Raw genomic sequence first — 16,925 nt, 5'->3', positions numbered from 1 at the left:
CTCCTTCCACTGTTTGCTTTAGTTTCAGTGCCCGTATCGTACAAGTTAAAAGCAGTCTTGAATAATCAGAACCCTCTTCCGGATTGTCTGATGTCAGTTTGTTTGTGGCACTGCTTCTACATCTTCTTCCTCATCATCTGGCACTGGTTCAGAAGCTCTCATCTCCATCTAGTATCTTTTGTTAATTCCTCCGGTGTGGTGTCTATTAGCTTTTGAAATTCTCCAAGACCCGTATCTTGAAACCCTTCACAGCAACCCCCCGCCCCCATCTATTTTGCCATATCTACAATCTATTTCATGATTTCCTCGATTGGCTCTGTTGTAAATCCTCTGAAGTCACGCACGACATCTGGAACAGTTTTCTCCAGCAGGAGTTTGTTGTTTCAGGCTTGATGGCTTTCATGACTTTTCCTATAAGAAATAGCATCTTCAGTGGCGTAAGCCTTCCAGACTTTCCTAATGTTCTCTCTATAGGCGTTTTCTTCCGTAGCATCAACAGTTCTTTCCGTAGAGTACCATGTGTGATGAGAGCCTTTAAAGGTCTTGATGATCCCCTGATCTAGAGGCTGGAAATAGAGACGTTGTGTTTGAGGCCAAGTACACAACTTGGTGGTCTACGCATGGAGTTGAACTCACGGGGTTCTGGGGGGCCAGGGGCATTGTCCAATATCAAAAGAACTTTAAAAGGCAGTCCCTTACTGGCAAGGTACTTCCTGATTTCAGGGACCAATCCAGAAAAAGGGTTCTCATGATCCAGGCCTTCTTTTTGTACAACCAAAAGATGGGCAGCTTGCGTTTATCTTTTCCCTTCTAGGCTTGGAGTTTAGCAGTTCTATAGATGAGGGCAGTCCTGATCATAAACTCCACTGCCTCTGCACAAAAGAGCAGAGTTGCTCTATCCCTTCCTGCTTTAAATCGTGATGCTCACTTCTCTTCCTTACTAATAAATGTCCTTGGTTGCATTTTTCTTTCTCAGAATAGGGTAGTTTCATCTGCATTAAAAACCTGTTCAGGCAGATGTCCTACCTCCTCAATGATTTTCTTAATGGCATCTGGGAACTTGTCTGCTGCCTCTTGGTCAGCAGAAGATGCTTCTCCTGTTGTCTTGACAGTATTTAAGCAGATAATTTACTAAAATTATCAAGCCAGCCTTTGCTGGTATTTAATTCTCCAGCTTTAGATCCTTCACCTTCTTTTTGCTTTAAGCTGTCATATAATGACTTTGCTTTTTCTCGAATCATATTAGAGTCGATAGCAATCCTGCGCCCACATTAAAAACTGTATTTTTAATACAAGATAAATAGGTATTTCACAAAAGATGCAAGATTTATGCGCCTGTCCGTGTAGCTGCAGCAACAGCTTCAGGAATTTCCTTTTCTTTCTTTTTAATTTTTGTTTTTGATGTGGACCATTTTTAGAGTCTTTATTGAATTTGTTACAATATTGCTTCTGCTTTATGTTTTGGTTTTTTGGCCACGAGGCATGTGGGATCTTAACTCCCCAACCAGGGATCCAACCTGCAACCCCTGCATTGGAAGGTGAAGTCTTAACCACTGGATTGCCAGGGAAGTCCCTCCTTTTCAAATTTTACAACGGTTCTTACACTGAATTTATTTATGTTGGAATAGTGGGGAGCTGCAGCTGCAGACCTCGATTTACAGTGTACATCAAGCAGTTCAGCTTTTGCTTGTAATGACTTTTCTCTGCTTCTTGGAAGCACTTCCAGGACCACTAGTGGCACTTTGTATGGGTCCCATGGTGTTATTCAAGGTTTACGGTATCATACTAAATACAATGAAAAATACACCAGAACCATGAAAGCGGACTTATTACAGTGACACACAGTTTACTGGAGAGACTGCTCCTCGTGTGGGGATGATTACGTGCGACCCTCGGCTCACCTTGGCGCTACAGCAACAGGAGGTGGCTACAAAACTGTTGCAGTAGTGCAGTACGTACATTTGTGCACTTACGATTTAATACTGCAGCTTTACATTTGTTTACATGTCTCTCCACTGCAAATAGTGCCATATAGGGTCTACAAGTGTGTGTGTGCATACGTTTTGATAAATTTTAACTTTTAGTAAAAGGTTTGGGTATATTTTATGGTAGCACATGATAAAATAGACTAGTATCTACATAAATTCCATGCATTCATGACACACCTAACATTTTCTTAATTCTTTTGATATTTCTGGGTTGTGCATTTCATCTGTGAGTTTTTTCAAATTGTGGCAAATCTCAGACAAATTTTCCAGTGTATTTATCGGAAAAATCCCACGCGTAGGAGGACCCACGCAGTCCAAGCCCATGTTATTCAAGGGTCAACAGTACATGATAAGTTCTGGGAGGAGGATCGGAAGTGTCAAAGTGCTGCCGAGGGCACGAAGCCTATTCTGCCCCTCCCCCTCCGTGTTCTGTATCCATTTGCCCAGTTTTCATGCCCAGGTGAGAACTGGGCCTGAAACATGACTCATGGCCCTTATATTGATTCCTGGCTGTGCCTTTAGCTTAAATTCACCCCTTCCAGGAAGATCCTCAGGAACTAGACCTATTCTTCTTTATTACCCACCCCCCCCCCGCCCTAACAACTTACTCTGTATCCCATTCTCTTGGGATGCTGCTTTCTTCTTCCAGATGGGATAGTCTATTTTTCTTTCATGTTGTGCTGATTAATTTGTTTACGCTCTTATTTTCAGTAGCAAGATGTGAGCACTGAATCTATTTTTATTGATATTTTAGATCTGAGTGATTACATAAAATTTGACCCATGTGTATACTTTAAAATACATAGCGTTTCTAAAATTTCCTTGCTAAGAGAATAGGTATCTGTATCATGCTTACATAAAAATCCTGTTAGTCCTCAATATCAATTCCTTGTCAGTGTAGATTAAGAAGCTACTTACCTTATCTCAAGAAACTCCTCTCACCTAACAATGGAAAAATCTTGGAAGATTTGTTTCTCTTGCATATTCTTCCTGAGCATGTATTTTAAAATCTCACCATCATCTTTGGTCACTGGATCCCCTACCCTAGCCAGCCTTGGCTTGTCTGTTTCCCACAGTGATCTCGTGTCTTCTGATCTGTCCATCTGTGTCGGCAGGGGCTGCTCTCCCTACTTTTTGCAGTGTCCTTGCCAGCCCACCTTCTCGCCTGTGCACGTTTCTGCAAACTCACCTCTATTCACCATATGTCCTTGTGAACACTCTCCTCTCCCTTGACGTTCTCAGCTTCCTTGTTTGTTGCTCGATTCCTATTTTGTTCACACGCGCATCACCTTTTCTCACGCAGCGGATCATCCCCAGTTGCGAACACCCATTTTTTATTCAATAAAAGGCAAATTTTAAACTGGTATCTATTTTCAACCTTTTATTTTAAACCTGACCTATTCCTAAGTTCTTTATTAAAAACAAAATCTTCATTTTTAATTTTTTATATATCCTCACATATATAATTTTATATAAGTACATACGTGGTTCATAAATATGGTTTTTGAAAGCATTTTTTTTCTTTTTCTTTTAGGAGTCATTCCCTTTTTCCCATTTCTCCTCTGTCTTAACTTGCACGGCACCCTCTTCCATACTCATCCCAGCACACCCACGTGAACAACAGGAGTGGTATTTTTCTCCGTGTTTCTATACTCCTACACGTGGGCACGTGTGCAAACACGTAGATACGCATGGGCAGAATATTTTGCTGTTGTCTCACAAAAATGCTGTCGTATTATTTATGCTTTACTGTAGCTTGTTTGTTTGTGGGTTTTATTTGTTCCTTTTGCTCAACAGCACCTCATGGAAATCCCTGAATCAACTGATACAACTCTAATTAATTCTTTTTAAAGGCTATTTAATATTCCATCGTGTAGATGTACATATTTTATTCAGCCACTCTCCTACTGATAGATATTAACTTTCAGTTTTTTTCCCATGCCGAGCAATGCCACAATTAATATCTTTTAAAGTTAAGTTGTCTACAACATTGGCACTTTTTAAAAGATAATTACCAGGAAAGGACATGACAGGTCAAAGGATATATTTTTAAATTTTTAACAGATTTGGTAGATTGCTTTTTAAAAGTTTTTACTACTGCAGAGTCTCATTAGCCATTCCCCACCGTATACACTCCCCACCATGTGCACCCCCATCATATACCTACACTCCCTACTATGTACACACCCCACCATATACACTTCCCACCATATACACTCCGCACCATATACACTCCCCACCATATACACTCCTCACCATATACACTCCCCACCATATACACTCCTCACCATATACACTCCCCACCATATACACTCCTCACCATATACACTCCCCACCATATACACTCCTCACCATATACACTCCCCACCATATACACTCCCCACCATATACACTCCCCACCATATACACTCCCCACCATGTGCACCCCCATCATATACCTACACTCCCTACTATGTACACACCCCACCATATACACTCCCCACCATATACACTCCCCACCATGTGCACCCCCATCATATACCTACACTCCCTACTATGTACACACCCCACCATATACAATTCCCACCATATACACTCCCCACCATATACACTCCCCACCATGTGCACCCCCATCATATACCTATACTCCCTACTATGCACATGCCCCACCGTAACATTCCTCACCATATTCATTCCTCATCACTGCTAGTGTTGGAGTGTCTTGAAGTGTTTACGAGTCTGAGGGTTGGTTATATCTCCTTGTTAATTGGATTGTTTTTGTCCCTATTAGTGATTTAAATATTTTTTCATACTATTGCTGGTATTTGGAATTTACTCTTGTCTGAAAAGTCTCTTTATTTCATTGGTTAATTTTTTGCTATTGGAATATTTGTTGCATTTTCAACTTGTAGGAGTGCTTTGTGTATTAAGGGCTTTGTCATTTGGATGACAGTTTTTTTTTCTACATGTATCATTTGTCTGTTGATCTTATTTCTCATGTATTTTACTATATGAAAGTTTTAATTTTTATGTAAAAATATATCTGTCACCTATTTTCATAGGTTTTGTATTTTTTAGTCATGGTTAAGGTCTTCCCTCCTATACAAGATTGCATTCATGGTATCCTAAATTTTCTTGCCGTGTTTTATTCTTGCAATTACTGGATACTTACTCTTCATATACTTTAAGATCATTTTACCAATACTCCCCTCGACCCCCAATATGCAATTCTAGTTGAAGTAATATTATGTACTTACATGAATTCTGTGATTTTTTGATATTAATTCCAGTAACATTACATATATAAGCTAATAAATCTGGCATTTGTATGACAATCTTCCTGTTTTATGCTTTCCATTTGTTGAGATATTATTTTATGTCTTTCCTAAGATTTCATAGTTTCTGTGCCTTTCTTGTTAAATTTATTCCTAAATACTTTGTGATTTTGGTTTGCTGTGTTGAATGGAATGTACTTTCCCATTTATATTTCAGAGTGCTTATTTTAATAGTTGAGAAAGTCTTAATTTGCATATATTTTGTCTAATATATGGTCACCAACCCCAAATCTCTTGTTTATAGTCAGTTGTTAAAAATAGATCCTCTGATATTTGTACCCTCTTCCCCACCTTGCCAATGTTTATTTCTATATTTTTCTGTTCATAAACTTCTGAGGCCACTGGCCTTCAAAGTGGTGTACCTCTATCCTTAGGGGGAACACAGAGACTGCGGAAGTGCACCTGGGCATAGGTAATTTAAGAGATACAGTTTACAGATGACCAGTTTCCACATGTGTTCTTTCTTAAAGCCAGTCCAAGTGAGAACATGACGTGCAGGCTACCCTCTCTGTGTTCTATCCTTTCACAGTAGTTTGTTTTCATACTTGAATAAGAAAAGCAAACCCCAAACCATCTTAATCATACTACAGCACATTGTCCCCAAAAGGTAAGAACAATGATCCAGTTTGAAATATGGATGTTAATGTTGGTGTAGTTAGTTAAGTCTGATGAGCAGTAAATACTTTGTAGATTAGGTGATTTACATTTTTTTTTTTTTTTTTTTTTTTTTGCTTTCAACAAAGCTGAAGAGAGACCTAATGGCACTGTTATCTGAATTTATAATAAGAATAGTAATTAATATTATCATTATATATTATTTTTTAAATCACATAGCTACTTATCACCAAAATAAAAAATTATAATAGTAATAGTTTATTATTTCATAAGTAATATTTTATTATTGCTATTGTTTTGATGATAGATCACTATGCGATTTTTTTGGGTTTTTTTACCTCTATCTTAGAAGGCACATAAAAAATTCTGTTACATTCCTATAAAATATCTCTTTCTCTCCCTCTCTAGTTTTTATAACAACCAGCTTTCTTAACACCTATATCTTTAAAAAAGAACACTGAAATACAATTTTATGTTGAAACTATGTCATTCCAGAAATACTAGTCATCCTGTGTATATGAACTAATTTTTAAAAGTCTTGTCCACTTACTGAGATTCATTTCAAGTAACGTTTTAGTTTCCTGTTTAGTAAATTAACAAATTCATACTATATTTAAAGTTTTGATCAGTGTGTGCTAATAATGATCATGATAACTCAATCTATAAGAAATTATTTAATAGATGATCATGTTACATAAAATAAAATTTTAAAAGTAAATTTATGTACAAATTTTTGTTGTAGAAACTTACATAAAGTACAATATTAATACATTGCTAAAAAATCTTTGGGACAAATGAATTGAAAATATGATTTGAAGGTTAAAAATTAAAAACATCTTGTTGATTTTCTTTAATGAATGCTGATGGGTTCAGATCACTATCCTATTTAGATCCTTTTATCCAAAAAGGGAGTGATATGAATGTGAATTGATATTGAAATATGCTAAAAAGTACACCCTTAAGCTTACAGTTAACAATTTTAGGTATCAATTTAAAAACATACAAGTGAATACTTGCTGTTTAAAAATTACTTTAGATGTTAAGCAAGCAAGAATGTCTGAAAATCACTGGCTTGGGGATTACAAATTTTCTTATTCAGGTATTTTCTGGAAAAAGAGGTGCCTGTGTTTTTCATGAATGTGTAATTGCAAGGCCATGAGTTGTAGTTTATGTGCGTCGGGTCATACGGATATCAGACATTTACCATCTGCCTTACGTTTGGTCTATTTTCAGGTAGAAAATAGGAATACCTGAGGAATATTCAGGTATTCCTCCTTATTTAAAGATGATAAAATAATGGTATTTCTATCAGTTAGAGTGATTTAAAATATTTGCTTAACGGAACAAGCTTTGACGTTCTTGGGTATTTTATATACTATATACTAATAAGTTTTCTAAATGTTCCCCCTCTTTTATTTATCTATTTACTTTTTTTCAGGGAACAGAAATGAATATAATCTCTATCCTGAAATTTCCAGCTACCGTGAGAGAGTTGGTAAGTAAAAATATCTCTGTTTTAAAAATGATTCATAACCATCTTATAATCACAAACTTCCTAATTAATCTGGCAGGTTGTGAAAATACCTGGGAAGTTGTTCAGCACCGCTTCTTTGATTTATGGGGTATCCACGTTATCCTGAGAAGCACTTCATTTAAAACACGCTCCGCACGGTTAGAATGATTAAACTTGATAAGGTCAACAGACAGGCTGGACTTGCTTGGGGAAGGGGGCCCATCGGGACCTGAGGGATAAGGGACATTGGCTACAATTGAGCAGAGGCTGTGGTTCCCCCCCCCCCCCACCAATGTGGATCCCCCCCAAGAAGGCCTTGGCAAAGTGACTCTGGGAAGTAGGGTTCCTTTTCTCAGATTTCTCTAAAGTCTGTACCTGTAGTCTAGATGCCTAATAAATATTAGAAATATCTCTTAAAAAGCAATGAGGGAAAATGTCTAATAATAAGAAACAAAACCCTAACTGGGCTCTGGAGACACAGGCTCTGACTTACAGCCAATACTCTCATTCACTGGCTGTGTGATCCAAACACAATGTTACTTCCCATGGTTGGGTGGTTGGTTGGGTTTTGCTTTTATATTTGAGAGTAGGACAAGTTAAGTGGTATAAACAGCATGTAATAAGTTAATACAAATATTAATTTATTTTAGTTCTTTCTGAAAGTGTAAGAGATTTTGAAGAAGAAAATGTAAGGAAAGATTTAAAGTCTATTTAAAAAATAAATCTTACTTTACATTACTGTGTGAAACAGTTAAATTCTTACCAAGGACTTCCTTACACCTGGTCTATCAGCCTTGCAGGGAAAAGTCATGACCCACAGTCCTGAGGCTCAAGTTGAAAACCCATTTGAGCGGGACATCTGGCTCGCCACAGCCTGTCCCGTGCCCACAGACGAGCTGCAATTTTGCACGGGCATAACGATAATTCTCCAGATTGTACGTACTTTTGCTTTGCACCCTTTGGAAGCTCCAAACCACCTTGTCATCTGGCCTCTCGGTGAAGCAAGCCTGGAGCGTCCACAGCCCTGTTTACTGGGGTTTTTTGTAACTGAAGGTCTGTACCTCCTCGGCCAGCCTCCATCATCTGCTTCTCACCCACCCTATGACTGTCAGTGACACTTTGGGCACAGTGGACAGCTCTCTATTGTGGGGCTGTCCTGTGCTGTGTGGGTTTTAGCAGCCCCCATGGACTAAGCCCACTCGATGCCAGTAGTACCCCCTCCCCAGGTGTGACAACCACAAATGCCCCAGACTTTGCCTTTTGAGAACCGCTGGTCTGGTGGCCTTGCCTGGGAGCCTCATCTGGCTCACTCGCCATTGACCCTCACACTCCTACAGAGGACGTGGTCGCCAAAGTTATAGACGCCACACGTTGCCTGGAGGGTCGTGGGTGCTAGGATCAAGTCAGCCACCCAGCTCATCACTGCAGTAAATGTGAAACAAAACCAAAGCTGTGTTCTCTTATTTCTGGTTGCTTCTTGAAGGGGACCTTCCAAAGGCTGAGACTCTTCTTCTGAGTCATGTCTTGGGCCAGATGTGTCGGCTACATATGGGTTACATGACGCAGGCTCCGCTGAGAAGTAAAATAGCAGCATCCCGTGGATGCAGACTTGCTAATTATGAGCCTCAGAGCAGCTGCCAATCACCAAAGCTGATTGTAATCTGTTTCCTGTTAAGCGTAGCCCTGATTTGGGAGAGAAAAATAATCTCTATTTGAATTAAACTTGAATATTTTGATGAAAACAGTCAATTGCTTCAGAGATCCTCCAGATTTTTTTGAGTGCAGGAATATAAAACTTGAAGTCATATATTACTCAGAAGGAAGGCGTCTGTGAACACTGGCTGCTATAGTAACCCAGTGGGCTTTGCGTCCATGGTTTCCAGGGTGGTCTCCCTTCCTGGAAGAACATATCTCCTTGGCTCACCTTTTCTAATGAATTTTTTTGTGGGCATTAAACTTCTCCTTATGGAAATTATCACAAATATTTACAGTAAAGAGGAACTTTAAGTCATTTTGAGCTTATTGAAGAACAAGCTAGCAGCAGGGCATGGCACCGAGCGGCCTGTGAACGGGTCCCTCCTGGGAGCACCTGCCCTTACTCGGGCCCGGCTCACTCCTTTGTTTTCATGTGAATGAACTTTCCCAACAACCCCTCAACTCCCGACTCTCCTACACTCCTCCCAGGAGGTAGAGGGGTTTGCCTGACTGGTGAGTTGGGTGAGGAACTTGGCCCACCTCTGTCTGCCTGTCTTAGCCATATTCTTCACTAGCTCTACCAGCCATGACACCTCCCTCTCTGCCTCACCTCTGTTCGAAACTCGGGTGGGAAGAGGAACGCTGACTATTGGCCTCCTCAAACCCAGCAGCACTGCCTTGTCCTCTGCTGCAACTCAGAACCATCTGCTTTGCCCTTCTACCCATCTTTCCCATTATCTTATTTGGAAACCGCAATTCAGAGGCAATGGCAACCCCTGGTCGGGGGGCAGGGATTGAACCAAGTCTGTGATCCCCTCTGTCTTTTCTTTAGGTCATAATATCGTTCTTCCTCTAATTTATTCCTCATAAAATATATTTCTAAAACTGCTAAAAACAAATTCAGTTATCAGTGATTACCAGGGGTCATCAGCATCGGATATTCTTATTATTTGTACAGTCTGGATAACTCAGTGATACAGGAAAATATAATAGTTCTCCTTGAAAGTCTGCCTAACAAAGGCAAAATGCACTGATGAATCTAAGTTCAGTCTATTGAATGCAATTTAAGACTCATATGGTTGCTGTGGACCCTGGGGTATAATCTCAATAGTGATTAAGATTGCCTGGAGACAGACTCCCGAGATTCAAATCTCACCCCCTTGGGCAAATCACTTAACATCTGCAAGTCTCAGGTTCGTATTCTGTGAAGTGGGGATGCGGGAGCTGCTTCCTAGGGAGTGAGCAACAAGGGTGCTCATGACAGTGCCCGGCTCAAGGAACAGGAGCTGCTCTGATTATAGCCACACTGAATGACACCTGTTATCATGGTGATCCCCATTCCTATGCATCTTTGATTTTGTAATTAGTGCTACAGATGTGTACATGTGTGGCAGCTAAATGGCTGTGGCTTCCAGAACATTCCCTGATATTCACAAGCACTCTTTTTTTACGTGCTTCTTTCTATTATCCGAAATGTCTGGGAGACAAGAGGTGGAGGAGGAGTTACTCAAGGGTTTTCATTAATTAATATAGGAAAATAGTTTTCAGAATGATTTTTTTCTTTAACATTAACTTACATTCTTCTGATCTAATCACAATGAGGCATGGCATTTCTGCACGCCCCATCTCAATGTAGTATTATAGCTATGTTTCAAAGTACATAGTAATGACTGTTCATTCATATGTGTTAGTAGTCATTTAGCTGGTTTTGATTTTATCCAGACTATATCAAAATTTTATTCTTTTAATGACATACTTTTAATCTCATTTCTTAAAGTTAACAGGTTAAAAGTAAATACAGTATAAAATATAAAAATACACAGAACTTTTCTGTTTTATAGAAAAAAACTGTACCAGTAATATCGCTAATATAATTAATTATATTAGTTATTATTAAAGTTATTTCTTTAGGAGAACTCAACTACATGGCTCATGCTTTATTGAAAGAACTGTAGCACCATCTTGTGTGAGATACACATTCAGTGCTTCAGTAAATGTAGTTTAACTAGAGTGTTGACTATTTTCATTTCTTACTAATAGGCCAAGGTCACTTTATTTTTTCTTATTATAGTATTATAGGCTCAAATAAGTAACTGGATTTAGAATTTGGTTATTTATATTTTCAGTACAACTGTACTGAGATGCATTTAACAAGCATCTAATTGCACAAAATTGTATGAAACATGGAAATACCAAATTCCATGTAGCTGAGTACCCAGAAAGTATCTGTTTCTTTAGATTTCTTATGATGCTATACAGTTTGTAATATTTAATGTCTTTTACTCATGTTACCCACTCAATTCTCAAGGTATTTTTTTCCCAATATGGGTTGAAGTTCTGATTAAATATATGTAGACATGCTTCTTGATGTGCTAATTTGAATTTCATCTCTCTTTTGAGAGAAAGGATCAAGTAAGTACAGAAATGAAAACAGCCGTAAAAGGCTGGGGAAAAGAAGTGTCTACTGATGAAACAGCAAATGCATCCGAGCTGGAATCCTCATTATCAATGACCACAGAGCACGGTTTTTAAATTGGATCTTTTATGATACAATCAAGAGCATAAATATCAGCTTTTATCTAATAGCTATAATTCATTGAAGCTACCATGACTATTCTATTAAAATTGGAAAAACAATAATATTATCTTATAGTTTAGTCAAAATTTAAACAATTATAACCACAAATATTTGCCAAACACCTATTTAAGTACATAGCAATATGCAGTTTGACTTGTGTGGATTTAGGAAATGTTATTACCAAATATTTGCTCTTTACAAAGAAGAAAAGCGTAAGTTTAATAAAGTGATGAAAATCACACAGACCATGTGCTGTGAGTTCTGCTGGCCTCCGACATCAGAATACCAAGCCCTGAGTTGTTAATTTATATCTTACCTACACATACTTCCAGTTTTTCTCATAAAAATGTGAATAAATACTTTTTTCTTGTTTTAGGCAATTTGAACCAAACTATAGAAGTGACAGCACTATATTCTTTTGAAGGACAACAGCCAGGAGATTTGAATTTTCAAGCTGGAGACAGAATCACAGTTATAACAAAAACAGATTCACATTTTGATTGGTGGGAAGGAAACCTTCGAGGTCAAACTGGCATTTTTCCAGCCAACTATGTTACCATGAATTAAAGTTTATATTATTTTCTTCTTTGAGAATTACAAAAATATTATTACTATACTGGCAGGATTTACTATTCAGTTAAACAATGTTTAGTATAAGTTTAAAAACACTTCTGTTTATTCCATAAACTTTTATCCAGTATGTAAAAGATTTTGTTTATATATATATATATATATATATATATATAGAGAGAGAGAGAGAGAGAGAGAGAGAGTTACATATCTTTAAATACTTTCCACTGATTTTTATCACAGATACTATTTAATAGTTTAATATCCTCCAATTTATATGGTCATATTTCTTTTGTGTTCATTTTCAAACATCACTAAACATTTGATTTGGCTAGGTATATGATGACTTTATTTTATCTGGAGAATCTTAAGGATAGGGGCATGAATACCAATTTATATATTTGCAAAGTGACTAGAAAAGAATAAATCAGCTTAAATAGTATATTAAGTAATACTTAGAGTTGTAGGTATTAACTAGAATATTAATCCTTAAAAATTATCTATAAGAAATACACTATGACAAAGAAATTCAACCACTATGCATTAAAAAAAGATGACATCTGTTAACTTTCCTTCTTTACGAGGTTACGCTTGTTCATTGGTAGCAGTAGAATAAAGTTATGTTGATATGGTTCCACTGTCCCTAAATAAATGTTTTTAAAGTGCTAAGTTAATGTCTTGACGTTGTTTTTCTTATTTTCTTTTTGTAAAGTAACCAGAGGTCTGTGGTTGGTCTGGATGTTAAAACCCACCTCCATGACTACGCTACTAACCTCTTTTTTTCAGCTTTATTAATATATAATTGACAAAGTTGTAAAATATTTAAAGGGTACAACATGATGCTTTGAAATACATATGCATTGCAAAAGGATCCCCACTTAGTTAATTAACACATCCATCATCTCACATATTTACTTTTTTGTGGGTGTGAGAACACTTTAAGTTCTACTCTCTTAGCAAATTTCAATTGTACGATGCAATATCATCAACCATAGTCACCATGCTGTACACTAGATCCCCAGAACATATTCCTCGTAGAAACTGGAAGTTTGTATTCTTTGACCAACATCTCTTAATTTCACCCACCTCCTGACCCCTGGTAACCACCAATCAACTCTCTGTTTCTAGGAGTTTGGCTTTTTTAGATTCCCATATGAGATCGTACAGTATTTGTCTTTCTCTTACTGACTTATTTCACTTAGCATAATACTCTCAAGTTCCATCCATATTGTCGCAAATTCCAGGATTTTCTGCTTTTATTTATATACACCACATTTTCTTTGTCCATTCATCTGTTGATGGACACTTAGGGTTTTCTACTTTATCAGTATATAATGACATTCTTTGTTCTTATGACAGTATTTGGCTTAAAGTCTATTTTTTCTGATATAAGTATGCATGCCATCTGCAAACAGAGATAACCTTACCTCTTCCTTTCCAATTTGTGTCCTTTTCATTTCTTTTTCTTGCCTAATTGCTCTGGCTAAGGCTTCCAGTACTATGCTGAATAGAAGTGGTGACAGTGGGCATCCTGATCTTGGAGGGAAAGTTTTCACATTTTCACCGTTGAGTATGATGTTATCTGTGTGCTGGCCATATATGAGCATGTTGTTTAATATCCACATATTTGTGAATTTTCCAGTTTTCTTCTTATAGTAGATTTCTAGTTTCATATCACTGTGGTCAGAAAAGATGCTTGATGTGATTTCAATATTAAATTTATAAAGACCTGTTTTGTGCCTAACATAGGCTCTATCCTGGAGAATGTTCCATGTGCACTTGAGAAGAACGTGTATTCTGCTGCTATTGGTCTAACATGTTATTTAAAGACAATGTTTCTTTATTGATTTTTCTGTCTGGATGATCTATCTATTCGTAAAAGTGGGGTATCAAAGTACCCCACTATTATTGTATTGCTGTCTATTTCTCCTTTTAGTCTATTAATGTTTGCTTTATATATTTAGGTGCTCCTATGTTGGGCACATAAATAATTACAAATGTCATTGCCTCTTGTTGAATTGACCACTTTATCAGTATATAATGGCATTCTTTGTTCTTATGACAGTATTTGGCTTAAAGTCTATTTTTTCTGATATAAGTATAGCTACCTCTGCTTTCTTTTGGTTTCCATTTATGTGGAATATCTTTTTCCATCCCTTCACTTTCAGTCTGCATGTGCCCTTAAATCTGAAGTGAGTCTCTTGTAGGCAGCATATAGTTGAGTCTTTTTTTTTTTTTTTAATCCATTCAGCCAGTCTATGTCTTTTGATTAGAGAATTTAGTCTATTTACACTTAAACTAATAATTGATAGGTATGGACTTACTATTGCCACTTTGTTCATTGTTTTCTGGTTGTTTTGTGATTCCTTTGTTCCTATATTCCCCTCTTGCCCTCATTCTTTGTGATTTGATACTTTTCTGTAGTGGTATGCTTAGATTCCTTTCTCTTCATCTTTTGTGTATCTACTGTAGATTTTTGCTTTGTGGTTACCATGAGGGATTACATAAAACATCTTATATTTGTAACAGTCTGTTTGAGGTTGATAACAACTTAGCACACATATTAAAGCTCTGCATTTTTACTCTCCCCCCCATTTTATGGTTTTAATGTTACAATTTATCTCTTTTACCCGTGTGTCCATCAACAAGTTCTTGTAACTATAGTTATTTTAATGCTTTGTTATTTAACCTTCACACTAGATTTATAAGTGATTTAACCACCACGATTACAACAGTAGAGTATTCTGAATTTAACTCTAGCCCTAGACTATTGTCACAGCTTCCAGTTTTGATTCATTGCTTCCACACTGCAGCCATAAGCCAAACTTATGCTCCAGATTTTTATCCTGCTTTGTGTTCTTATAGACTTACATTTTATACATACATGTGTTGACTTTTTTATAACGTAATTCTTAAGGCATGGAAAAAGAATGAAGACTTGCATTATCATCACCCAGCAAGAAATAAAACACTCTTCCCAATCTCCCTCCCTTTCTAACTCAAAGGTAATCATCATCCTGAATTAGCTGTTTATTAATTCCATATATTTCTTTATACTTTTATTACATATGTATGTGTCCCTAAGCGCTATGTGGTATTGTCTTGCATACTTGTAAGCTTACAAAATTTAGACTTTTAAACTTATAAAAATTATACAGTGAATGCACTCATTTGCAATGGGATTATCATAAATTATGATGTATACATTCAAGGAATTAAAAGACAGAGTGGAGAATTTCAGCAGAAAATTGACACTACAGGAGAGAAATGAAAAAAATTGGAATTGAAAAATAGAATAAACCAAGAACACAATAAGTGGATTTAACAGTAATTTAGACATAGCAAAAAGAGAATCATTGAACTGAAGGTAGGTCTAAAGCATAGTGAGTTGAAAAAACTGAAAATACAGGAAAGACTTGTCTGCTCATTTTTCCACCCTGATTGGATTACAAGACTTTATGGTATTTTTTAAATGTAGCAAGTTAAGGAATTCTTCTCACTTTTTTTTTTTTTTTTTTTTGCAGGCTTCCCTGGCTGTTCTTTTTTGTTTATTTTCATGTGTGAACTTAAGAATCAACTTAACCATCTCCAGAAAAAAGACTTACTATTTTTTTAGTGGGATTGTGTTAAATTATATTAATAATATATATACATATATATATAACGTAAGGAAAATTGTCATCCTTATGATGTTCATTTGTCCAAAGCAAGGATAATGGATGTCTTTCTATTTGTCCAAATCTAATGTTGTTTTTAGAAGTGTTTTAAAGTTCTCACATGATATTTGCATATTTCCTGTTAAGGTTACATCTCGGCACTTCATCATTTTTGTGGATATCTTAGTTTCGCATCTACCTACTTTAAATATCTCATCATCTCATTTGTTTACTTGCCTCCCGTTTCACCAAAGGTCCTTGAGGAGAAGACCAAGTCTTATTCAACTTTGTATTTAGTGCCCAGCAAAATGCTCTGTTACTGAATGAATTTCCCTTTCTCAATTGAGGAAAGAAAGAGAAGACTCAAGAAAATTAAACCGTTTGCCAAGGGTCACAGACTGTTAAAAAGAACTGGAACTTAAAATACACTCTTCTGAGTCTACAGAAACAGTCTATATTTAATGGAATTAAACAAAATCCTCCAACCATTATTCATATATCATATTTGTTTTACACTTAAGACTTCACTAGTAGTCAGCTTTTGTAAAAAGGATAAATTTTTTTTTTTCTCATCCAAGATGTTCATGAGCATTTCTTCAATATTATCTACAATTTGGAAATGTTATCAAGAGGTTCAATTAGAATTAAAAATACTTAAAAAAAAACTAGAGGCCTAAACACTTTTTGAGTTTTGTCTTTTGCCATCTAGAGTATTTTCTGTACACTCTCTCTTCAATTTCAGTATTCTCATTTTCCTGCCTCTTTAAGTACCTCGTTAATTTATGGTCACATTGAGTGGCCTGGGCTTTGGGACGCAACATCATGTGCTGTCAGTCAGGGCTGCATTTACAAAAGACAGCAGTAAATTTTAACAACTACCCCCCAAGTGTTTCCAACATCACCAGGCCTCTTCTTTTTGAAGTTGTGTCCCAATGTGGTCTTACTGCTTCTAGGAAAGGTAAAATGAGGCCACGGGGTTTCCTGAAAACACCTGTG

General features: G+C 36.8%; 1 protein-coding gene across 2 annotated transcripts in view; it reads left to right on the top strand.

Moving 5' to 3' along the window:
- Nucleotides 1–12,868, top strand: part of SH3YL1 (SH3 and SYLF domain containing 1) — a 45,429-nt gene extending 32,561 nt beyond the window's left edge. For both annotated transcript variants that reach the window (XM_068564393.1, XM_068564392.1), the window contains exons 9-10: nucleotides 7,356–7,412; nucleotides 12,080–12,868. In XM_068564393.1, the coding sequence (XP_068420494.1) occupies nucleotides 7,356–7,412; nucleotides 12,080–12,270 (248 nt within the window). In that variant the 3' untranslated portion in view covers nucleotides 12,271–12,868. The remainder of the gene's footprint in view (nucleotides 1–7,355; nucleotides 7,413–12,079) is intronic.
- Nucleotides 12,869–16,925: the final 4,057 nt, after the last annotated feature.

Source organism: Eschrichtius robustus, chromosome 15, assembly GCF_028021215.1.
Source record: "Eschrichtius robustus isolate mEscRob2 chromosome 15, mEscRob2.pri, whole genome shotgun sequence".
Taxonomy (NCBI): domain Eukaryota; kingdom Metazoa; phylum Chordata; class Mammalia; order Artiodactyla; family Eschrichtiidae; genus Eschrichtius; species Eschrichtius robustus.
Note: the sequence above shows the minus strand (reverse complement) of the source record. Positions and strands in the feature narration are given on the sequence as shown.